Source organism: Mus musculus, chromosome 7 (genome assembly GCF_000001635.26).
Source record: "Mus musculus strain C57BL/6J chromosome 7, GRCm38.p6 C57BL/6J".
NCBI lineage: Eukaryota > Metazoa > Chordata > Mammalia > Rodentia > Muridae > Mus > Mus musculus.
Genome location: NC_000073.6, coordinates 96,984,358 through 97,011,335, shown reverse-complemented (window position 1 = coordinate 97,011,335; position 26,978 = coordinate 96,984,358). Strand labels below are relative to the sequence as shown.

The 26,978-nt window shown below is 40.5% G+C and overlaps 1 protein-coding gene across 18 annotated transcripts in view; it reads right to left on the bottom strand.

Moving 5' to 3' along the window:
• The window catches only part of Nars2 (asparaginyl-tRNA synthetase 2 (mitochondrial)(putative)), a 113,920-nt gene that overhangs the window by 53,423 nt on the left and 33,519 nt on the right, over window positions 1-26,978 (bottom strand). For 15 of the 18 annotated variants that reach the window (XR_378243.2, XR_001785554.2, XR_001785553.2 and 12 more), the window contains exon 6: window positions 8,444-8,538. The exons of 2 other annotated variants lie outside the window; for them this stretch is intronic. Coding sequence is in view for 5 of the 16 variants with exons in the window: in XM_006507817.4 (XP_006507880.1) it covers window positions 8,444-8,538 (95 nt within the window). In the remaining 11 variants the exon portion in view is untranslated. Of the gene's footprint in view, window positions 1-8,443; window positions 8,539-9,037; window positions 9,065-26,978 lie in introns of those variants that run through there. One more of the 18 variants, XM_011241794.2, reaches the window with a different exon arrangement.

Sequence of the window (26,978 nt, the reverse complement as noted above, 5' to 3'; positions counted from 1 at the left end):
GAGCCTCCCTGGAGTCCAGACATTTGACCCCAAGAAACCTCTGTACAAGACAGCAAGGCAGTGGAACTTAGGAGGATGGCTGTTGGAAAAAAATACATGTACACGTACACGTACACGCACACACACACACACACACACACACACACACACACACACTGTACCTGTGTATATATTTTAAAAATCTAAATTTGTGCCTACATAATATTTAGATACCAAAAAGAAAAAGAGAGTGAACAAGGTAATGCAGAAAGTAAAAGTGGTAAATTATGATAAAGTACTGAGCCCAAAGGACCCAGCAGCCAGCACTAAGTCCAGGCGCTTCCAAATCCTTCTCCTCCCCATTGCCCGTTTAATTCAACAAATGTATACTAGGGACTTAATCTGTCTAGCCACTCTGGGCAAGAGAAACCTATAAATTTTATGTGATATATATGTCTCATATGGTGCCAACTGGATCTTCTTTGTTACATATATATGCACCAGCCACATAGGGGTATTTAAATTTAGTTATAATTAGATAAAATTAACAAAAATTTAGTTCTTGAAATATGGCAGTCACACATGCCACACTCCAAGTTCAGGCAAGAGGCATGGCAGGTGATATCCATGCTGGACAATAGCTACAGAGCATGGCTATTACTGCTGTAAGTCTGTTAGCATCAGAACAGACTGTTGAAATCTCGGCAAAGCAAGATGAGGATTGACCAAGGAGAAAAAGATAACCTGTTCAGACACTGGGGAACAGCACGTAGGACTGACTGTCAAGCACAGCTTCTGCATCTGTCCCTAGGTTTAGTCAGAACTGCTCTGCTGTTTCCCACGGTCCCTGGCCCTCACTCTCCTCTCTACTGCTTTACAGGGCACAAGCCTTACTTTTTTGTGCACGTAAGCACAGCTTCTCTCACAGAAGGGCCTTCTTTTAGAAAGGTTCTGATATGCACTCAAGGATTACTTAGTAAAGCATGCTTGCAGCATTTGTTAACTTTCAAATATATGCATTTTTAAAAAAGCTGTACAAGCTATGTGGCTCAAATCTCTGAGGATGGCAGTGCACCCACAATTCTCCAAAGACCCTGGATCTCCATTGGTAAGGCATTCCAAAGAGGAAAGATGAAGCGGCCAGCACTTCTGCTTCCTGGCTTGGCTTTCCATATAAATAGGCTTTGCAGGACACAAACACACATGGCTAGTAAATGCTACCTCTATCAACACTGTGTCTGGAACTGGGGAGATAGCTCCTTTGGGAGAATGCGTCCCTCAAATGCAGGAAGCTCTGGTTTTCATTCCTAGCACCACATAAAATCAGATGTGGTTGTATACAACCTGTGATCTCAGAACACTGGAGGTGGAAGCCAGACCAGAAGTTCAAGGTTATCCTTGGCTACACTGTGAGTTCAAGGATAGCCTAGGCTATGAGATGCTGCTTTAAACAAACAAACAAACACACACAATAAACAAAACCACTTAATGATATAGATCTTGTTATAATTTACATGAAAGGTAGAGAGATTCTGGGTTGAACTACTGGATTATTATCTTCAAATCTCCAATTTATATCCAACCTTTTATAGCTATAAAGCAAATAGCAGTAGTTTCAAATCAAATGTGTGTTTAGGCTAAAAGAGATATGAAGAGAAAACCTTTTGGTGTAATAGTCCTAAAATAACATCTACCAGAGTTCAGGTTTTTTTGTTGTTGTTAAACTTCCTGCCACTGTCCTGAAGTAGACCAAGAAGGAAAAGACCAGAATTATTCAGCTAAAAAAGCGAAGTAAAATTAATAAATAAATGCTCCAGAAATAAAAAACAGTCTCAATAAAGGAATTTTCAAGACAACAATATTTTTAAATGTGAAATAAGGCTTCTAGGTAGGTTTTTCTTACTCTCCAAATTGTAAAGATTTACGTAACTCCACATGTGCTCATCTATTCTACCCACCTGTTTCAAATGGCAAACATGTTTTGTTTGTTTTTCAGGATACAGTATATCACAGGAGATCTAGTAAGTAGTAGAGGCAAGAGAAATGAAAACAATACCAATAAACCAATACCTGTGCATAATTATTATGAGCTTTTGCTCACGAGAGAGAAAGAAAAACATCAAACAAGTTTCTTCCCTAGCATTTTTTCCAAGGGAGCAAAGATGAAATCCCTGCTGCCCTGTTCTTGGTGATTTCTTATATCTGCGTGTATGTGCACCATATTGAACCTGGTGCCTAGAGGGCAGAGGACACTGGGCAAGAACAGCATTTGCTGTTCTTATAGAGGACTCCAGTTTGTTCCCAGCACCCACATGGGTGCTCTTAGCCACTGAACCATCATCTCTCTAGCCCCAGTGCCCTTTATTTTATATTAAAGAAAGCTTATTAATACTTTCCATAACATTTCTTACATTTCTACTAAGGCCTATCAGGCCGTCTATTAAATAGTCCCCTTAAAACAAATAGAACACTAATGAAGGTAGATATTTACTGTATCCATGGTCATCTAGGTTAGGATGACCCTGGTTTGGCCAGAAGCTGCTTTACGGTCGCTGGTCTGGGATGAGCACCAGTGTTCCTTTCACTCCCTCTCACCCGCTGCTGGTCACAGGAAAGAGACTTACTTCAGGAAGCCGGCTGGCAGATTTTCTAAAGTTGTATAGACACTCAATCTGCCCCAATCTCTCCTTAAGATTGAAATGAACACAAAAAGGAATTCGTACTTATGTGAAAATGATAAATAAGAATTCATTTTCATATATCAGGCATACTTAAAATATTTCAGCACATCAACAGAAGAGTATTCCAAGCTTTTAAAGGAGATTTACTTTTATTTTTTAATTATGTATATGTATGTCCATGTGCACACAAGAGCTGGTGTCCTTAGAGGCCAAGAGTATTGGATCCCCCTCAAGCTGGAGTCATGCACAGTCTACTCTGCTCTTAAACCTGCCATAGTTCTGTGAGGTATCGGGACGTATCTAAGCTCTGTGCCTTAATCCATTCCTTCCTTGTAGGCAGCTCTGGTTTAACCTGACCTGTCTTGTGAGTTCTGAGTCCAGGCAGACTCATTCACTATCTCAACTCACTTGCTTTCTGAGAACTTTAGTTTTATTCTGTTGTAAAACAACTTGAAAATTACCTGTCAGCTGTTTCTTCCAGGTCACACTACTTTAGCTAGACCTATCCTCCAGAGGTCCCAGCTGTCAGTACTGCTACCAGCAGAGTACCTAACAATTGAGTGCCCACACTGTGACAAATTTGAGACTTTACAGGTACCCAATTAATTCTCACAACAGCTCTGAATGGTAATTGTTATAATTTGTGTTTATAGATTATAAGTGGAGTCTCAGACATTAAGCTTATTAACTATGAAAAGAAGACAGAATTCCAGTTTAACTCTCTGACTGCATTTACTTCAGCTAACAGGACCATTTATTTGGGTGGCATGGTTATCCTAGCATCTTAGTAACCCTCTCCGTGCTCAATACCCTTCTGGATGTCCAACAGTTACATATGACTTAGGTGAAGAGTAAAGCCACTGTTGAGTAAATGAGTAACCACGGTTGTTTTTAAGGAAAACTAGTGAGGAAAAAAAAAAATCAAAATGACAAAAACTATTCTCAATCTAACTAAAATTCCTCAAGCACAAAGCATATACAGATTTTTTTTTCTCCTAAAAAAGTAATTAAAACTACCTGAGCAATTTGGACAGTAACTGAAAGAAGTAACAATATTTGCTTTACTTTTTATAAATATAATCACTGTATGTATGGACCTAATTACTAAGGATTAGTTTAATGTTCCCTAGTTAACTAATCAATAGCTGCTTCTTGACAGCACCAACAGGCATTGCACTTCATGAACAGTAAGTTCTATGTCTACCATCCCTCAAAGGATAGACTGGAGGCTCTCTCTCTCTCTGTGTGTGTGTGTGTGTGTGTGTGTGTGTGTGTGTGTGTGTGTGTGTACATGTGTGTTTGTATATATCCAGAGGCTAGAAGTCAACCCCAGGTATCATTCCTTAGGTGTCAACATACCAGGTTTTTTGTTGTTGTTGTTTTCTTTTTCTTTGTTGGTTCATTTAAAAATATTTTGTTGTTTTTGAGACAATCTCTCCCTAGCCCAGATCTCCCTAAAGAGCTAGCTAATAGTCCCCAAGGATCTACTTGTCTTTGATAACCTAGTGCTAGGATTACCATCATGCACTGCTATCCCCAGCTTTTACACACACGGGTTCTGGGAAATTGAACTTGGGTCTTTGTACTTGCATGGCAAATACTTTACTGACTGAACCATTTCCCGAGCCTAAAGGAGTGAACCTTATGATATGTCAATAAAGTTGTTCTTAAAAATATATAATTTACTCATCTGTCCTTATAGAAAGCCATGAAGCTAACTTTAACACCTATAAAATAATCCCTCTTCTGTCTTCCTATGCTAAATACACCCAGAATCTTCAACTACTTCTTTGGCTTATAGTGTCCTTCATTATCCCTGCTGGAGTACGGCAAAGTCATAACTCTTTCATAGATTCTAAAAACCTGGAAGTTGATAAAGGAATAGGACAGAGAAGCTATGCAGTTTTCTATATTTTGATGATTTGTCTAAACATAATTCACTCAATAATACATGCAGCAGAACAAAAGATAATCCAGAGACAAATAGAGAAAACATGTACTGCAAAGCTAAAGATTATATATTATAGATGCTCTATAATGAGGAGAAAACTGAACTTATGTGGTTTTAAGAATACAAAAGCAAGGTATAATATCAAATATAAAAGTCTTAACCATTAAATATGAATGTCATTTTAAAATATAATGTCATGTAGATATTAAAATAATATTACCTCTAAATTACGTTCAAAACTGGCAAGGTCAAGGTCCCTTGAGATCTGCTCTTGTGAATAGGACAATCTTTTAAATAATGGCTACCAGAATTACAACTCCTTATTTAATGCATGCCTTGTTCAATAGAGTCTATGAGGTAATAAATATTTGTGCATCTAAATAACCATGAACCCATGAGGTATCAAGTAATGAAAAGACACAGAGAAACCCCAATGCATACTATTAAGGAAAAAAGCCACTCTGAAAAGGCTGCATAATGTATGACTCCAAGTATGTAGCAGTATAGAAATGGGGAACTACAGAGATAGAAAGCAGACCGATGCCAGAATTCCCACAGCAGGGCAGCTATTCTGTATGTGGTAATGGTGGATACATGTCAAAGGGCACAGAGAACACAACACTAAGAATGAACGCTCACATGAACTACAGGTTTCAGGTGGTGATTATGTGTCAGTGTAGACTTATGAAAGGGAGAGATGATAATAATAAAGGTGGAAAACAAACATAAAAACAAAAGGAAAAAACTGAGACTTCCTGTAGTATCAGGATATGAAAGAACTCATGGGATAGCAGACACATAAAAGGCAGAGAAGACTCACTGGGTACTAAGTTTTCCACAGCTTAAGTACTTTAGAAACTAAGTGGATAAAACAATATTAACTCAAGCTGAAGGACAGATGCACCTGAGTACACTCTGATGAAAATGACAGACTAAATAAAAAAGAACAAGCCCTCTGTACAGAATTTCAGATATCCTCCCACACCAAGGAGCACTGGGGAGTGTCATTTCCTACACTGCAAGCTCTCACCCTAGTAGAGTTAGGACTCTCTTAGACAGAACAGAGTCAAGAAAGAAGGCAGGACACGTTTTCTGAAGAGATCTCACAATCATTAGGAGTGTAACTGTGCAGTCAACAGCACCACACACAACACATGCTCCTTTAGAGGCTGCAAGGAGAAAAGCAGAGGCAGGCGGAGCTCTGAGCTCAAGGCCAGCCTGGGCTACAAAGTGAGTTCCAGGACAGCCAGGGCTACACAGAGAATACACCCTGTCTTGAAAAACCAAAAAAAAAAAAAAAAAAAAAAAAAAAAAAGCACTTTATCTCTGTGCTAGGCTTTCCAAAAACCTGCATGATCCAGGTTTGGAGAAAAACATCAGATGAACTAAGATTAGGTTCCACTCTACAGGTCATGCAAAACGAAGAATGGGAAAGGGCAACAGACAAGAAGAAGCTTGCGAACAAGACAACTACATTTCAGATGTCTTGACCTGAATCCAGGAAAAAGAAGACAGTATTAACAGAGAAACTAGTGAAACCCAAATATAGCATCGAATCTGCTTAACACTTGCTCATTAACATTACGCTCTTCAATTTGACAAATGTTTCACAGTAATGGAAGGTGAGAGGGAACAGCCAGGGGGAGGTAGGAACTACACTGCATCTCTAACCTGTCTATATACATCCAGAGACGATTCCAGAACAGCATCTATTTAAAGAATGAAAAACCTTGAAGACAGTCATAAACCCATTAGACTAACAGAGGTTCTTTGGAAAATGCTAGCCTTCTAAATTTAACCACACTTATGCCTTCTAACAGTCTTTTTATAAATTTAAACAAAACACAAAGCTAAGAGAAAGAACGATAAAAATTTCCTACTAGAGTAAATCACAAAACATGATGTACTGTATGTTAATAGTGCTAGAACTATGCATATTAAATTAGGAACATTTGCATGACATTATTAGAAATACATATTATAAATTTAAGACCTAATATTTCACAAATTAATCCTTCATCAAGTTTCATTATACACTGTAGATCACTGTACTTTACTGACAAAGAGGCGTGTTTATTACAGTAACACTTTTATAATACAAGGGTTTGGTAAACTTACATCCCATACACGATCCTTCTGAGGGAGCGAGACCTTACCTCTACCAGTATAGGTTAAAGAAATTAGTACTGTTTGGTTTGCTTTGAGACAATGCATCCTAGAGCCCAAGCTGGTCTCAGGTATATAGGTACATTGCTAAATAGGTAAGGCTGACATTGAACTGCGGGTCCTCCTTTTTCCACCTTCTAAACACTGGGATTACAGGCTAGTACTGAGCCTAAAAGGGTTATTTATAAAGCTTACCTATACCTTGAATATAGGGCAAAGGGTAATTTTAAAAGTAATATCTGTTGGATAAAGTATGAGAATACAGACCCATTCAAAGGCCATCACTTAGGAGAATGCCCTTGCTCTGTTGTTTCTTTACTGTGAAAGGAAATACTCTATATTACATACTTATCAATTTGTATATTTTATCCTCAAACATAACAATATTTTTTTTCAGTTATAAGAAACAATACTGGAGCTGGGCAATAGTGGCGCATGCCTTTAACCCAGCACTTGGGAGGCAGAGGCAGGCGGATTTCTGAGTTCAAGACCAGCCTGGTCTACAAAGTGAGTTCCAGGACAGCCAGGGCTACACAGAGAAACCCTGTCTCGGAAAAAAAAAAAGAAAGAAACAATACCGGAAGGTTAGGGTTTATTGGTCTACAGGACACCAACCCATTTGTAATTAATACAGAATTCTTAATTGTCCAGTTGTTAAGATTGTCTGTGAATACATATGATGGCCTCTATCTCTGAAGTGCTGGGATTACAGCTCTAAACTCTACAGAGTTTGTTGTCCAATCTCATCTTGAAGGAAGGGGAAGTTGGGCTCAAAGGAATACACAGATATTTTTCAAAAGTTTGATGTGGCAGAAATCTACTCAATTTAACTTGTTAATGGATTTACAGTACAGTAAAATTCAACTGCTGATAGTTTGGAGAAATGGTTCAATGGGGAAGAGTGCTTGCTGCTCTTACAGAGTACCTGAGTTCAGTTCCCAGCTCCCAAACCAGCTCCAATGCCTGCAACTCTAGTTCAAGAGGATCCAAAGTCCTCTTCTGAACACAGATATGCAGACATGCAGACAGGTATGAGCACACACAACAATTACTGAGCAAAGACGTCTCCTACTTTCCTACCTTTTTTTCAAGTAAAATGAGCTAGTGTGTGGCTCAGACATAAACTATCAACCGCCTTTACCTCCATGCATATGGTCAATTACATTGAAATTTTGATTACATGGTTAGGATTTAAGCAAGAATCATTAGGAATAAAAGATTGCAACGTCACACTTTGCTTTTACACCTTTCACTAAAAACAGAAGTCTAGACTAGTATGATTTTACTTGGAAAATATTTAGAGATTATTTCTTTTTTCTTTTCTTCTAATTTTTTCTTATGTGTATGAGTATTTTGCCTGCGTGTACATATGCATGCCTGATGGCCTCAGAGGTCAGAAGAGAATGACAGATCCCCTAGAACTGGAGTTACAGACAGTTCTGAGCCACCATGTGGGAGCTGGGAACCAAACCCAGGTCCTCTGAAAGAACAAGTGCTCTTAACCACTGAGCCATCTTTCCTGCCCCTCCTTTGGACATTTTCAGATTGTCTGTTAAATCCACTTGGTAGACAAATGATAGAATACTTTCAGCTTTTACATTGGAGAACCCTGTTTCATTCTGCCCCAAATCACAATCAGCATAAGTAGAAAAATAAAATTCTGTACCCTGACATCACTTCTAGGTGAAGTTGTCCTGAGACAGTTAAGAAAGCAGGAACATCAAAGAAACTCTCCTTGGGTCCCTTTATTTTGCTTGAAGGCTGTAAATAAAAAACACAAGCCACAAAAAGCTATTATGGACTTTATTTTGCTTTTCACAACCACACATGACCCATAGCTAAAAACAACACTGCAGTTAAGTCTGTGTAAGGACTATTCCTTCTCAGCAAAATAAAAGGAGTTCATACGCCTAAAACAGAATATACCTGTGTAGACAGTTCTGACAGCCAAGGAACTTACCACGAAATTTCAAAACACAGTAGATATAGGACATAGGCATTGTAATGTTTGTGCAGGAATAGAAACCCTAACTAAAACAGGCATTTTCATGAATTTTTCCCTAAAATGTACTTCTGATTAAGAGCAAACCAAGGCAACAGATTATAAATTAAAACATTAAATATGACCATTTACAAAATTTGAGCTATAATTATGACCTAATTTTCTCAGGGAGTAGCTTCCAGTATATGTCATATTATTAAAGTATTAACTGTATTTTTACTATAGTTTTTAAAAAAGATTTATTTATTTTTATTTTACCTGTATGACCATTTTGCCTGCAACTATGTAACTGTAGTGAGTGCTTGCCTGGTGCCCATAAAAGCCAGAAGAGAGTGTTGCGTCCCCTGGAACAGGAATTACATATGGTTGTGAGTTGCCATGTGGTGCTGAGAACCAAACCTGTGTCCTCTGGAGGAGCAGCCAGGGCTCTTCAGCATCTCTCTAGCCCCCTTATTTTAGATTCTTATAAAAGCATTATAAACGAATGGACAAAATTATTACCAGTCTCTGTAGCCACAGCCTCTTCGAGATTTAAACTCAGACTGCACATGTACGTTAATTGTCTGCATTAAATGTCTACCTCCTCCCCACCTCACTATTACCTCCTAAACAACACAAAAACCACTCACATGGGCTTTTGCAGCATCACCCTTTTCTCAGGAGTGTTTGTTTTGGCGATTTGGAGGGTTTTTTTGTTTTTTGTTTTTGTTTTGGCTTTTCAAGACAGGGTTTTTCTTTGCAGTCTTGGCTGTCTTAGAACTCACTCTGTAGACCAGGCTGGCCTCAAACTTGGAGATCTGCCTGCCTCTGCCTCCTGAGTGCCAAGAGGCATGTGCTACTACTGCCCAGACTATCTGAAGTACTTTATGCTTCTATATACTTTTAAGGATTTTTTGTCTAGTACTTTGAATAATGCCATTGAAATTTTGATGGGGAAATTGCATTTGATCTGTATACTGATTTTGGTCACATTAATTCTCCCCAATCTATAACATGAACAGTGGTTCAATCTTCTAGTGTTTTCTTCTAGTGTTTCTATTGTTTAGTTTTCAATGCAGAGGTCTTCTAATTCCTTCATTAGGTTTATTCTTAGGCACTTAATATCTATTTTGAGGCTACTATAAATGGTATTGCTTTCTTGATTTCTTGCTTACCATACTCATTACTGGGACATAGAAAAGTTCCTGTGTTTTTGTATGTTAATACTTTGCTATAAGTGCCTATTAGGTTTAAGAGTTTTCTGGTGGAATTACGAATTTGTTCCATTTTATTAGCAGTTGGGTAAAAAGAATTTTACACTTACATCTATCCAATTTACTTAAGAGGCTGCAAACATAGTCTTACTTCACTTTGTCTTCTAATGTTATGTGTAAGCATTTATAGGATGAAATGCATGCATTATAAGATAGCTTACTTTTCCTTACATTACAATTAAATTATTACACTGATTTTTATACTTCTGTGTTTATTAAGTTATATTGTATATAAGCTTTTATTTCATAGTATTAAAAAAGCATTGTGAACTATTTGCATTAAGAAATATTTCCATCAGGTGTGGTGGATCATGTCTTTAGTTCTAGCACTTGGAGGCAGAGGCAAGCAGACTTCTGAGTTTGAGGCCAGCTTGGTCTACAGAGTGAGTTCCAGGACAGTCAGGGATATCCAAAGGAACCATGCCTTGGACAAAAAACAAAACAAAACAAACAAATAAACAAAAAACAAGAAAAAAGGAAAGGAAGGAAGGAAAGAAGGAAGGCAGGCAGGAAGGAAGGCAGATACCCTAAGAGTAATGTCCATAAAATGTGGGTCTGCAGAAAGTCCTGGGGATGGGGGTGAACATGCAGCTATCATCCAGTTCTCAGAACACAGAGAGAATGAAACCAAAGAGCCCTGGAAATGCTGATGGCTATGTTAAAGACGCCAAGGAGGAGGAAAGGGAAGCAAAAAAGGAAACAGGAGGTGACTGGGATTGGAGACTCCTGTCTTACCCTCAGTCACAGTGGTGACTCTCCTGTGAGCAATCTTCCTACAGCAGAGAACACCTATCATGTGAGCCTAGCCAGAGGGGTCTCTTCCTTCATCACCTTTGCTGCCTCAACAGTCTCACCTGACACAGTCAAATCAAACAAAAATCCCCAGGTCCCACCAGGAAGCCCAAGTTGCTTTGGTCATAGTGTCTCATCACAGGAATAGTAACCCTAACTAAGATAGAAGGGAATACTCCATAGGCCTATCCTCTTCAACATAGAGGAGAAAAGACTGGAGAACTCTGAAAGTAGTCGGAAGTCTATAATAATCAACTGGATGCTAAATCAAGAAAATGGCAACTTAAAAATAGAAGGATTCAGTTAGCAGGAGAATGAGTGGGCCAATATCCAAGGTAGTCCTTGGTAGGCTATAAAAACAAGCCTGATAAAACTTTGCAGGACTGGAGTAATACAGTTTTCACTGATCACAATAGAAAAAAAAGAACCAATATTAAAACCAAAACAAACAACAACAACAAAAAAAAAACAAAAAACACAGAAATGAAAGATGTCACATTTATCAAGGAAAAAAAGTTTAGTGGTTTCTTATTTTAAAATATAATTACCCAGCAACTCTACTTCTAGGTACACATCAGTAAGAATTAAAATGAGGTTTTAAAATAAATACTTGGACTTTGCCTGATCATCTGCGGGAGACATCTTGGATCCCAGACTCCACCTAGACTACTCTGAATAGGTGAGAGTGTGGACTGCAGAAGCTAACAGCTTCTGGGAGAGGCAGGAGCCACAGAGCTTCTGAGGCAGCTCCAGACATCCGGGCCCCTTCCCTGCCAGAGGATAGGTGTCCGCCCAGGCCAGGTAGCTTTGCCTGAGCATCTGCGGGAGACATCTTGGATCCCGGACTCCACCGAGACTACTCTGCACAGGTGAGAGTGTGGACTACAGAAGCTAACAGCTTTTGGGACAGGTCCTGTTTAGGCCTTCATCTTCTGCCAGGAGGCAAGTGTGAAAGCCAGATATCTCTGCACCTTCCCTGAAAGAGGAGAGCCTGCCTGCAGAGAGTACTCTGACCACTGAAACTCAGGAGAGAGCTAGTCTCCCCGGTCTGCTGGTAGAGAATAACAGAATCACTAGAGGAAGAAGCTCTAACAAGAGACAACTATAACAACTGACTCCAGAGTTTACCAGATAGCGAAAGGCAGATGTCAGAATCTTACTAACAAAAACCAAGACCACTCACCATCATCAAAACCCAGTACTCCCACCTCACACAGTCCAGGACACCCCAACACACCCGAAAACCTAGACCCGGATTTAAAGGCATATTTCATGATGATGGTAGAGGACATCAAGAAGGACTTTAATAACTCACTTAAAGAAATACAGGAGAACACTGCTAAAAAGCTGCAAGTCCTTATAAACAGGAAAACACATCCAAACATATAACGGAAATGAACAAAACCATACTAGACCTAAAAAGGGAAGTAGACACAATAAAGGAACCTCAAAGTGAGGCAACGGTGGAGATAGAAACCCTAGGAAAGAAATCTGGAACCATAGATTTGAGCATCAGCAACAGAATACAAGAGATGGAAGAGAGAATATCAGGTGCAGAAGATTCCATAGAGAACATCGGCACAACAATAAAAGAAAATACAAAACGCAAAAAGATCCTAACTCAAAACATCCAGGAAATACAGGACACAATGAGAAGACCAAACCTACGGAAAATAGGAGTAGATGAGAATGAAGATTTTCAACTCAAAGGGCCAGCAAATATCTTCAACAAAATTATAGAAGAAAACTTCCCAAACCTAAAAAAAGAGATGCACATAAACATACAAGAAGCCTACAGAACTCCAAATAGACTGGACCAGAAAAGAAATTCCTCCCGACACATAATAATCAGAACAACAAATGTACTAAATAAAGATAGAATATTAAAAGCAGTAAGGAAAAAGGGTCAAGTAACATATAAAGGCAAGCCTATCAGAATTACACCAGATTTTTCACCAGAGACTATGAAAGCCAGAAGAGCCTGGACAGATGTTATACAGACACTAAGAGAACACAAATGCCAACCCAGGCTACTATACCCAGCCAAACTTTCAATTACTGTAGATGGAGAAACCAAAGTATTTCACAACAAAACCAAATTCACACATTATCTTTCCACGAATCCAGCCCTTCTAAGGATAATAACAGAAAAAAACCAATACAAGGACAGAAACCACATACTAGAAAAAACAAGAAAATAATCCTTCAACTAAACTAATAGAAGACAGCCACAATTACAGAATGCCAACATTAACAACAAAAATAATAGGAAGCAACAATTACTTTTCCTTAATCTCTCTTAATATCAATGGACTCAACTCCTCAATAAAAAGACATAGACTAACAGACTGGCTACACAAACAGGACCCAACATTTTGCTGCTTACAGGAAACCCATATCAGGGAAAAGACAGACACTACCTCAGAATGAAAGGCTGGAAAACAATTTTCCAAGCAAATGGTCTGAAGAAACAAACTGGAGTAGCCATTCTAACATCTAATAAAATCGAATTCCAACCCAAAGTCATCAAAATTGACAAGGAGGGGCACTTCATACTCATCAAAGATAAAAACTTCCGAGAGGAACTCTCAATTCTGAATATCTAAGCTCCAAATACAAGGGCAGCCACATTCATTAAAGAAACTTTAGTAAAGCTCAAAGCACACATTGCACCTCACACAATAATAGTGGGAGACTTCAACACACCACTTTCACCAATGGACATATCATGGAAACAGAAACTAAACAGGGACACAGTGAAACTAACAGAAGTTATGAAACAAATGTATCTAAGAGATATCTACAGAACATTTTGTCCTAAAACAAAAGGATATACTTTCTTCTCAGCACCTCACAGTACCTTCTCCAAAACTGACCACATAATTGGTCACAAAACAAGCCTCAAAAGAGACAAAAATATTGAAATTGTCCCATGCAGCCTATCAGATCACCATGTATTAAGACTGATCTTCAATAACAAAATAAATAATAGAAAGCCAACATTCACATGGAAACTGAATAACACTCTTCTCAATGATACCTTGGACAAGGAAAAGATAAAGAAAGAAATTAAGGACTTTTTAGAGTTTAATGAAAATGAAGCCACAACATATCCAAATGTATGGGACACGATGAAAGCATTTCTAAGAGGAAAACTCATACCTCTGAGAGCCTCCAAAAAGAAACTAGAGAGAGCACACATTAGCAGCTTGACAACACACCTAGAAGCTCTAGAACAAAAGGAAGCAAATTCACCCAAAAGGCAGGAAATAATCAAACTCAGGGGCGAAATCAACCAATTGGAAACAAGAAGAACTATTCAAAGACTCAACCAAACAAGGAGCTGGTTCTTTGAAAATATCAACAAGATAGATAAACCCTTAGCCAGACTCACTAGAGGGCACAGGGAAAGCATCCTAATTAACAAAATCAGAAATGAAAAGGGAGACGTAACAACAGATCCTGAAGAAATCCAAAACACCATCAGATCCTTCTACAAAAGGCTATACTCAACAGAACTGGAGAACCTGGATGAAATGGACAAGTTTCTAGATAGATACCAGGTACCAAAGTTAAATCAAGATCAAGTTAATAATCTAAACAGCCCGATAGCCCCCAAAGAAATAGAAGCAGTCATTAATAGTCTCCCAACAAAAAAAAGCCCAGGACCAGATGGGCTTAGTGCAGAGTTCTATCAGACCTTCAAGGAAGAGCTATTCCCAGTTCTTCACAAACTATTCCACAAAATAGAAGCAGAAGGTACTCTACCCAACTCATTATATGAAGCCACAATTACTCTGATACCTAAACCACAAAAGGACCCAACAAAGATAGAGAAATTCAGACCAATTTCCCATATGAATATCAATGCAAAAATCCTCAATAAAGTTCTTGCTAACCAAATCCAAGAACACATCAAAACAATCATCCACACGGACCAATTAGGTTTCATCCCAGGGATGCAGGGATGGTTCAATATACGGAAATCCATCAACATAATCCAGGATATAAACAAACTCAAAGACAAAAACCACATGATCATCTCGTTAGATGCAGAAAAAGCATTTGACAAAATCCAACACCCATTCATGATAAAAGTCTAGGAAAGATCAGAAATTCAAGGCCCATACCTAAACATGATAAAAGCAATCTACAGCAAACCAGTAGCCAACATCAAAGTAAATGGTGAGAAGCTGGAAGCAATCCCACTAAAATCAGGGACTAGACAAGGCTGCCCACTTTCTCCCTACCTATTCAACATTGTATTTGAAGTCCTAGCCAGAGCAATTAGACAACAAAAGGAGATCAAGGGGATACAAATTGGAAAAGATGAAGTCAAAATATCACTTTTTGCAGATGATATGATAGTATATATAAGTGACCCTAAAAATTCCACCAGAGAACTCCTAAACCTGATAAACAGCTTCGGTGAAGTAGCTGGATATAAAATTAACTCAAACAAGTCAACGGCCTTTCTCTACACAAAGAATAAACAGGCTGAGAAAGAAATTAGGGAAACAACACCCTTCTCAATAGTCACAAATAATATAAAATATCTTGGCGTGACTCTAACTAAGGAAGTGAAAGATCTGTATGATAAAAACTTCAAATCTCTGAAGAAAGAAATTAAAGAAGATCTCAGAAGATGGAAAGATCTCCCATGCTCATGGATTGGCAGGATCAACATTGTAAAAATGGCTATCTTGCCAAAAGCAATCTACAGGTTCAATGCAATCCCCATCAAAATTCCAACTCAATTCTTCAACGAATTAGAAAGGGCAATCTGCAAATTCATCTGGAATAACAAAAAAACGAGGATAGCAAAAACTCTTCTCAAGGATAAAAGAACCTCTGGTGGAATCACCATTCCTGTCCTAAAGCTTTACTACAGAGCAATTGTGATAAAAATTGCATGGTACTAGTATAGCGACAGACAAGTAGACCAATGGAATAGAATTGAAGACCCAAAAATGAACCCACACACCTATGGTCACTTGATCTTTGACAAGGGAGCAAAAACCAACCAGTGGAAAAAAGACAGCATTTTCAACAAATGGTGCTGGCACAACTGGCGGTTATCATGTAGAAGAATGTGAATTGATCCATTCCTATCTCCTTATACTAAGGTCAAATCTAAGTGGATTAAGGAACTCTACATAAAACCAGAGACACTGAAACTTATAGAGGAATAAGTAGGGAAAAGCCTCGAAGATATGGGTACAAGGGAAAAATTCCTGAATAGAACAGCAATGGCTTGTGCTGTAAGATCGAGAATCGACAAATGGGACCTCATAAAGTTGCAAAACTTCTGCAAGGCAAAAGACACCGTCAATAAGACAAAAAGGCCACCATCAGATTGGGAAAGGATCTTTACCTATCCTAAATCAGATAGGGGACTAATATCCAATATATATAAAGAACTCAAGAAGGTGGACTCCAGAAAATCAAATAACCCCATTAAAAAATGGGGCTCAGAGCTAAACAAAGAATTCTCACCTGAGGAATATCAAATGGCTGAGAAGCACCTGAAAAAATGTTCAACATCCTTAATCATCAGGGAAATCCAAATCAAAACAACCCTGAGATTCCACCTCACACCAGTCAGAATAGCGAAGATCAAAAATTCAGGTGACAGCAGATGCTGGCGAGGATGTGGAGAAAGAGGAACACTCCTACATTGTTGGTGGGATTGCAAGCTTGTACAACCCCTCTGGAAATCAGTCTGGTGGTTCCTCAGAAAATTGGACATAGTACTACTGGAGGATCCCACAATATCTCTCCTGGGCATATATTCAGAAGATGTTCCAACCGGTAAGAAGGACAATGCTCCACTCTGTTCATAGCAACCTTATTTATAATAGCCAGAAGCTGGAAAGAACCCAGATGCCCCTCAACAGAGGAATGGATACAGAAAACGTGGTACATTTCCACAATGGAGTACTACTCAGCTATTAAAAAGAATGAATTTATGAAATTCCTAGGCAAATGGATGGACCTGGAGGGCATCATCCTGAGTGAGGTAACCCAATCACAAAAGAACTCACACAATATGTACTCACTGATAAGTGTATATTAGCCCAAAAACTTACAATACCCAAGATATAAGATACAATTAAATACATGAAACTCAGGAAGAATGAAGACCAAAGTGTGGGCACTTTGCCCCTTCTTAGAATTGGGAACAAAACACCCATGGAAGGAGTTACAGAGACACAGTTTGGAGCTGAGACGAAAGGATGGACCATCTAGAGACTGCCATATCCGGGGATCCATCCCATAATCAGCCTCCAAACGATGACCCTATTGCATACACTAGCAAGATTTTGCTGAAAGGATCCAGATATAGCTGTCTCTTGTGAGACTATGACAAGGCCTAGCAAACACAGAAGTGGATGCTCACAGTCAGCTATTGGATGGATCACAGGGCCCCCAATGGAGGAGCTAGAGAAAGTACCCAAGGAGCTAGGGATCTGCAACCCTATAGGTGGAACAACAATATGAACTACCCAGTACCCCCCAGAGCTCGTGTCTCTAGCTGCATATGTATCAGAAGATGGCCTAGTCAGCCATCAGTGGAAAGAGAGGACCATTGGTTATGCAAACTTTATCTGCCTCAGTACTGGGGAACGCCAGGGCCAAGAATTGGGGGAGGGGGTTGGGGGAGGGCTTTTGAGATAGCATTGGAAATGTAAATGAAATAAATACCTAATTAAAAAAATGAATAAATACTTGGAGACAGAATTAAAGGACAAAACTGAGGCGTGTTGGGACCGTGGCTATGGCCATGACCTGAGGTGAATATTTTCAGAAGAAAATGAGAAAGCAGAGGGTCTAAGTACATGCAGAGAGAGAAAAAGGAGAAAGAAGCAAGAACTCAAGAGCTGTCCCATCAGGCTTCTTCTGGAAGCACCAGTGGCACCCTCTTTCTTTGAGTCTGTAGGGGTCCTTTTTGCATATACATCCAGGCAGGGACCCCTTCCCCCTCCAGGCTACTTCTGAGGGTAATGGGTTACCCATCCTTTCAATTTTCCTTTATTCTTGTGGGGCATATCTCAAAGTAAAACTTTGTAGTTCAATAACTAAACAAATATTTGTGCACAAATGTTTTAACAGCATATGAGCAAAAATGTTCACAACAGCCAAAGGGGAAAAACAATGTTAATATCCATCAATGCAAAAATAGATAAATAAATGTGTTATGTGCAAAATAGTGTTATTAAGCATAAGAAAGCATATACCTCCATATATTTAAGTATATGTTTTTATATTAAAACATAGACGAACCTTGGAAACATGCAAAGTAAAATAAGATACAATTAAAATAACACATCTTGGAGTTGCAGAGACTGGCTCTGTGGTTAACTGGCTACTTTTCTAGAGATGCTGAGTTCAGTTCCCCATACCCACAGAGTGGCTCAGAAACCATGCCTAACTCCAGTTACAGGGAATCTGATACCCTCTTCTAGCCTCCAAGGGCACCAAACACACATGTGATGCACAGACATACATGCAGCAATTAAATACATACATTTAAAATAAATGCTTATTGTATAGTTTCACTGTAGGAAACATTCATAATAGAGAAATGGTTAATTCTGGGGTTTTGGAAATGGCTTAATGGGTAAAGGTACCTATCAGATCTGACAACCTGGTTTGAGCTTCAGGTCTCACATGACTGAAAGAGAAAATTAACTCCCAAACACTGTCCTCTGACTTCCACATGCAGGCTATGAGTATGCATATCCCCTCCACATACAAATGCACGTTAAATTAATTTTGCCTCAATTAGATAAGCATATATGGAAAGTGAACTCATGTACTCATCTACAAGGTACAGGAGCACACATCTTTTCAGCTACCCAGGACTGAGACAAGAGGATGGCTTGCACCCATGGGTTCAGGGGACCTAGGAAGTAAAGCAAAGTACTCAAGAGTAAAAGTAAGTCCTAATCTCTCCATTTCAGAAACTATCACCCTGGGGTTTGGGGGGTTAGGGCTAGTGTTAAGGTTAAGGTTGCAATCTTAAATTTGTAATTCTAAACACCTCTGTTACTACTCATCTGAAATACTGATAGATGAATTGGAGAACATTACAGGTAAGGAATTTTGTTCAATAAAGCAAAGACAGACAAGGCTAACAGAAGAATGATGTATTAAGAAAAAATATTTGCAGCATGTGAAATCAGTTCATGCTATAGTAGTGGAGAGATGGCTTACTGGTTAAAATAGATTATTGCTGAGCCGGGTGTGGTGGCGCACGCCTTTAATCCCAGCACTTGGGAGTCAGAGGCAGGCGGATTTTTTAGTTCAAGGCCAGCCTGGTCTACAAAGTGAGTTCCAGGGCAGCCTGGGCTATACAGAGAAACCCTGTCTCGAACACCACCACCCCCCCAAAAAAGATAGATTATTGCTCTTCCAAAGGACCTGTGTTTGGTTCCCAGAACTAATATCAGACGGCTCAAAACCATCTGCCATCAGCTTTCAGGGTATCCCATGTCCTTCTCTGGCCTCTGAGGGTACCAGGCACACACAGAGCATATATTCACACAGATCTACACATATACACATTAATAAAAAATAAAAACAAATCTTTAAAATTATTAAGTGATTAATGGGCAGAATACATAGACTACCAGGAAAACAAGAAAGAAAAGAATCTGCCCCCTAAGTAGGCAAGGAGATGACAGAGAAGCATGGTTACATGGCTAACAAGTTCTCAAACTCATCAAGAAATTAAAACAAACAAATGATTAGAAGGCATGCTAAGAACACTTGACAAACACCAGATTGCTAAAAATCAGGCAGGTATATAAGGTCAAGTACAGGTGAAAATCAGCGTGGCAGGCAGAACTCAACGGTCTGTCCCATGATTCCCAGACCCTGGCTATTTTCAAATACCAGTTACTGGTGTAAACTGATCTTACAAATTCAATTAAAGTTCCATACCAATCAGCTTCAAGATCCAGAGGTTACGTGGGAATATCTAACACTCCCTGCTGGCTTCACAGGTCAAAGATTTGTAAGAAGGATGTGACCTGCTGCTGCTGCTGCTTGCAGGGGGAGCAGGGACATATGAAAGGGTCTGAGCTCAGTCTCTAGCAGCTGAGGGCAACCTGGGAGAGAGCTGCAAGAGAACAAGCTGGGCACTACAGATGCAAGGCACTGAGCTCTGGTAAACAGAGTCCAGTAGAGAGGTTCTAGATGAGACCCAGCCTGCTGAGACCTGGCTTTCAGCCTTTGTCACCTTCCAGCCATGCAATTACTTTTGACCTATAAAACTGTAAAATAGATACTACAGGGTGTTTTAAGTCGCTAATGTTATAATTTGTTATAAAGCAATAGAAAATGATTTCATAAGAAACAGAAACCAGTAGGGAATGTTGGCCTGGTATAAACAGTTACTGCTAATTCTACAGAACTTGCTAAACTTAAAAACACATATAGGACCATCCAGATGGCTCGCTGGGTGAAAATGCCTGCTACCAAGCCTGAAGACTTGAATTCTATCCTTGGAACCCCCACGGTGAAAAGACAGCACCCAGCCGCAGCAAGCTGTCCTATGACCTCCACACATACAGTGCATTTCTTTCTTTCCCTTTTATGGACACTAGTTTTCCTCACATAATCTACCCTGACTATGGTTTCCTCTCCCTCTACCCCTCCCAGTTTCTCCCCACTTCCTCTCCCACCCAGATCCACTCCCTTTCTATCCTTCATTAGAAAACAAACAGGTTTCTAAGGGTTAATAATAAAATAGAGTAAAATAAAACAAAAAATAACAAATTGAAATTGGATAAAACCAACCAACCAACAAACAAACAAACAAATAGAAGGAAAAAAGCCCGAGAGAAGGCACAAGAAACAGAGACCCACTTACTAACACACTCAGGGATCCCATAAAAACCCTAAACTGGAAGCCATAATACAAAGGTTCTCAACCTTCCTAATGCTGCAGCCCTTTAATATAGCTCATGTTGTAGTGACCTCCAAGCATAAAAATATTTGTATTACTACTTCATAACTGTAACTTTGCTACTCTCATGAACTGTAATGCAGATATCTGACATACAGGATAGCTGATACGCAGCCCTTGTGAAAGGGTCATCTGGTCCACAGGTTGAGAACTCTGCCATAATAAGACTGCAGAGAAACTGGTGCAGACTGTGGAGGTCTTACACATGCTGCCTCAGTGTAACTTTATGAGTCCATATGAGCTTTGATCATGCTGATTCAGAGGGTCTGGTTTTCTTGGAGTCCTCCATTCCCTCTGGCTCTTCCACTCTCTCCGCCTCCTCTTCTCCAGGGTTCTCTGAGCCCTGAGGAGGGGTTTGATGGAGAGATCCCATTTAGGGCTGAGTGTTTCAAGGTCTCTTGCTCCCTGTATAGCACTGAGATGTGGGTCTCTGTATTTATTCCTGCCTGCTGCAGGAGGAAGCCTCTGATGATGGCTGAGCAAAGCGCTGACCTATGAGTGTAGCAGAATGTCATTAGGAGTCATTTAGTTGCTACTTTTTCTTTTTAGACCAGTAGCATTTGGTTTTACCCTAGGCTCCCAGGTTCTCTCCTTTGTCTGCACATATGCAGATAAGGGATTAAGCCTCCTGAAACTGGAATTATAGATGATTGTGAGCTGTTATGTGGTGCTGGGATCTGACTCTGAGTCCTCTGTAAGAGCTAAAAGTGTCCTCAGTGCCTGACCACCTCCCCAACCCCACCACACTACTTTCATTTAGGAATTTTACACTGTGTTTTAATGTTCACTTACTCAAGCATTTTTTTGTTGTTGTTGTTTTGTTTTGTTTTTTGAGACAGGGTTTCTCTATTTAGCCCTGGCTGTCCTGGAACTCACTTTGTAGACCAGGCTTGGCCTCGAACTCAGAAATCTGCCTGCCTCTGCCTCCCGAGTGCTGGGATTAAAGGCGTGCGCCACCACTGCCCGGCTTACTCAAGCATTTTTAATCACTGTCTTCCTCATGGAGATTTTCTTTCATGTTCTTACCACTGAAAACTAAACTTGTGTACCACCTCAATTACAGATACTTTTTTAAAATTTAATTTTATTTGTAATTCATTTTTTACACTCCATATTCCATCCCCGCCCCTCCTCTCCCCCCCTCCAACTGCTCCACATCCCACACCTCCTCCCCACCCTACCCCATCTCCACATGGATGGCCCCACCCCTCACCCCACCTGACCTCTAAACTCCCTGGGGCCTCCAGTCTCTTGAGGGTTAGGTGCATCATCTCTGAATGAACCCAGACCCTGAAGTCCTCTACTGTATGTGTGTTGGGGGCCTCCTATCAGCTGATGTATGCTGTCTATTTGGTAGTCCAGTGTTTGAGAAATCTCAGGGGTCTAGATTAATTGAGACTGCTGGTCCTCCTACAGGATCGCCCTTCTCATTAGCTTCTTTCAGCTTCTCCCTAATTCAACAACAGGGGTCAGCTGCTTCTGTCCATTGGTTGGGTGCAAATATCTGCATCTGACTCTCAGCTGCTTGTTGGGTCTTTCAGAGGGCAGTCATGATAGGTCCCTTTTTGTGAGCATTCCATAGCCTCAGGAATAGTGTCAGGCCTTGGGACCTCCTCTTGAGCTGGATCCCACTTTGGGCCTGTCACTGGACCTTCTTTTCCTCAGGTTCCACTCCATTTCCATCCCTGTAATTCTTTCAGATAGGAACAATTATGGGTCAGAGATGTGACTGTGAGATGGCAACCCCATCCCTCACTTGATGTCCTGTCTTCCTGCTGGAGGTGGGCTCCACAAGTTCCCTCTCCTCACTGTCCAGCACCTCATCAAAGGTCCCTCCTTATGGGTTCTGGGAGTCTCTCACCTCCCAAGTCTTTGGTACACTCTTGTCTCATGACAGAAGAATGGATACAGAAAATGTGGTTTATTTACACAATGGAATACTACTCAGCTATCAAAAACGAGGACATTCTGACTTTTGTAGGCAAATGGATGGATGGAACTAGAAAATATCATACTGAATAAGGCAACTCAGACAAAAAGGACATACATGGTATACATGCACTAACAAGTGGATATTAGCCAAAGAAAGAAAGAAAGAGAGAGAGAGAGAGAGAGAGAGAGAGAGAGAGAGAGAGAGAAAGAAAGAACAAACCCATACAGAATATACAAGATACAGTCCACAGAATTCAAAAGGCTCAACAAGCTGAAGTGCCCAAGTCAGGATGCCTCAGTCCCACTTGGGAGAGAGAAGAAAGCAATCACAAGTGGGGAGGGAGGAAGGGAGAGCCTTGGGAGGGAATGTGGACAGGATGGCGGGGCAGTGGAGGGTAGAGAGGAACCTGATCTGATACAGATACTTCTGTATATTACCAGGTGAAGGACAGAATTGACTCCTACAAGCACGCACACACACACACACACACACACACACACACACACACACACACACAATATTAACAAAAAAAGACAAAAAGCCCCATAAGTAGAATGTCTGTTTTGAGTTACATATTACTAACTGGTATATTGTCTCAAGGACTTAAAACTCTCCCTAACCTCTTGCTTACTCAGGTACACTAAGAACTTCTGGGTCAGACTGCTGAAAACACTAACTGCTGTCCATTTTATCGAGGTGGGAGGGGATGAGCCATGTGATCCACTGAGAATGACTCACAGCAGGATGCTGGCCACGCACCCAGAAGCCCAACAAGATCATCACATACCTAGGATAAAGGTCAAAATCCAGAACACTGACTGCACTGGATGCGGGAGAGGATGGGAAGCAGCAGGCTCACTGTGGACTGGAAGGCAGAGCTGCACAGCTGCTCTGGGACACGCTTAGTTTCTTACAAAACAAACATACTCTCGCTGTGAAGCAGTGGTTGTGTCCCTTTGCATTTTACCCACAAGGGCTGAAATATCATGTCTGTATTAAAAAGAAAACTGTATAGGGATGTTTATATCTGTATTATTCATAGTTGACAAAACTAGGAAGCAACTAAGACACCTTTAGAAGGTAAATAAGCTGCTGTACACTCGGAGGCTGGAATACAGAGGAATCCAGCACGTAAAAGAAAAGAGCTGTCAATCTCAGGAGGGATATGGACGAACTCTGAATGAGTTCTACACTTCAGCCAGTCTAAAAAGGCGTCATATTGACTGTTTCAACTAAGTCATGTACCTCACAATTATGTTTTAGTGAACCAAAGACTCCATGTACAATATAGATAGTCCCCTGAGACTGTAATGGGCTGGGCACGGTAGCTCATGCCTATAACCCCAGCTAAGGAAGTTAAGAAATAGGAGTGTAAGGTAAGCTTGGCTACAGGGGGCATTGAGACAGTTTGACTGCAAGAGACCTGTCTTATTACTTCTCTATTGCTGTGCTAAGACTCCACGACCAAGGCAACTTACAAAAGAAAGCATTGATTTTAGGGCTCAGTGTTTCAGAGGGTCAGAATCCATGACCATCATGTCGGGAGCATGGCAGAAGGAATGGCACTGGAATGTATCTGAGAGCTTGCATCAGAGCCACAGCAAGTGGGGGAGGGGCGACACATGCAAGCATGCAAATGAGGAAGCTAATTAGGAATGCGGTGGGCTTTTGAAACGTCAAAGCCTGTCCCCAGTGACACACAGACACACGCATCCCTGAAAACATGGACCCCAAAAATGGAAGGTCTTTATTAGTGGAGAGAGAGATTCATGATGTATTTTCTTTCATGGAAATCTCTAATAAAAACAAAAACCAGAACAAGAAAACAAAGACACCAGCAAGCCACAAATGCATTTCAGGAAAGACCAGCTCAAGAAGAGCCTCAGGTAGGTCTTTCAGAAGGGACTCAGAAGTCACACTGTCATAGGAGATGTCTCAAGACCACTGGACTATGAGAATGTTCCCTAGAAAAATAATATCAATTTGTAGGAAATGTAGGGAGACTTTCTCCACAATCTCCCAGGTCCCTACTGTCATTCACTCATGATTGATTTCCTACACAAACCAGACATAAGCTACCTCGTTAATACCTACCACTTTTTATCTCCTTTATAGATTGAGTCTCAGTGTAAGATTTTATTTAGACAAAACCTTTGGGCAAATATATATGAAACTAATGCAACAAATGACATTAAAATCTTTCCCATGCTACTCTATGGGCCAACCAACCTCTCCCTGGTCATATAAAAGTTATCAGAGCAAAACACTTTCCTAGGTTATTCTGCTATTAGAAGCTAAAAAAAAAAGCATTGAAAGAAACAGGAAACTAAGAATCACCAAACATTTTAGGATGCGTAGAACCAGTGACCTTTTTATTTTTATTTTTTAAATCAAGGTGTAAAACCCTTTGCTTCTTTAAGGATTTCCAAGAAAATATTAAACAAATGTTTTGAATTGCCTCCCAGTTATCTGTTCTCACAGCAGAACAAATATAGCTGAGTAGTTTCAGTCTCGAGGGACTGCTGTAGAAAAACCCACACAAGTCAGCTGTCTCCCTGTGAAGTGCAGGGAGGAGAAGCCAGCAGCAGCGAGCTAACCCTGGAAAAGAACGCAGTCTGTGACGGAAAGTTTACTTAACCTCCACGGCAGCTGAGCGAACGCTCACAGGCTGGCTACTCAGCCCCTTTGCTTTTCCTGTCCTCTACTCTGTCCCCTCGCCCTCACTTCTGTTTCCTCATAATCCCAGAATGGAAAAGTTGAGAATATAATGGGTAGAGCAGCAGCATGCCACACAAGCCTGAAAGGTCTACAGACAAAACTACGTGCTGTTGCCTGTTTATTCCAATCTGCAACTTCTCTTCAAGATCATGAAGGAAATGTCGAATAGTACCCATCTTCACTCACGCTCCATGCCCGGGGGGTTTGGGGGGGGGGGGGGTGTTAATCTCAATTGAGAGATTCCAAGAAGGCTAAATTGATACCTGTAACCCCGATGATGGAGGCAGGGGATCCTGAGGGCTCCCTGGACATCCAGTCTAGTTAAAACAGTGAGCTCCAGGGTCAGAGAGACACCCTAGCTCGGAAAATAAGGTGTGGAGGTGATTGAGGCATGCACACACGGACATAAGTTCACCACACAGGTGGAGGTGAGGGAAAATTCTATACTTTGGAATGCTTTATTATAATGTTTCATGATACAGATATAATAAAGATTCAAAAGGACCTGAGCTATAACAACTTAGACACCACTGCTTAAAATGGAAATATTAAGTGTTAGGTCAAATGCCATGCATAACCTGTTTAGGGTAAGATCAGTACTAGAGTCCAGGTTCTCAGACAGCAGTCCAATTACTAGTACTTACACTCCAGCTTGTTCCTATAGTGCTTGCTTTTCCATAATGCTATGATGAGGGCAATGGTATTCAGAATGATTTTTTGTTTTGTTTTCTTTTAGATGTGGTTTCTCTGTGTAGTCCCGGCCAGTCCCGGCTGTCCTGGAACTCACAGACCAGGCTTGCCACAAACTCAAAGATCTGTCTGCCTCTGCAAGATTAAAGAATTAATCCGTGTGATTAAAGTACTAGGATTAAAGGTGTGCACCACCACTGCCAGGCCCAGAATGAGTCTATAAAAATCATTCCAAAGAGCCGGGAGTGGTGGTGCACGCCTTTAATCCCAGCACTCGGGAGGCAGAGGCAGGTAGATTTCTGAGTTTGAGGCCAGCCTGGTCTACAAAGTGAGCTCCAGGGCTATACAGAGAAACCCTGTCTCGAAAAAATAAAAACAAACAAATAAAAACAAACAAACAACAAAAAAAAAAAAACCATTCCAAAGTATAGAATTTTCCCTCACCTCCACCTGTGTGGTGAACTTGTGTCCGTGTGTGCATGCCTCAATCACCTCCACACCTTATTTTCCGAGCTAGGGTGTCTCTCTGACCCTGGAGCTCACTGTTTTGACTAGGCTGGATGTCCAGGGAGCCGTCAGGATCCCTTGCCTCCATCACCGGGGTTACAAGTATCAATTTTTTACATGGGTGCTGAGGATCTGAACTGGGGTCCTTACATTTGGGCAGCAATCAATTTACCAAGTGAGCCATCTCCCTAGCACCAAAGTATAGAATTTTGAGCATTTAAGGACAAACCTTGCTATGCAGTCTCCAAGGATTTACAGTTTGGTAATAGGGAAATAAAAGATTCCTATCCATCTGTGCTTAAATAGGCTTCGGGAAGTGCTACAGGAATTTGT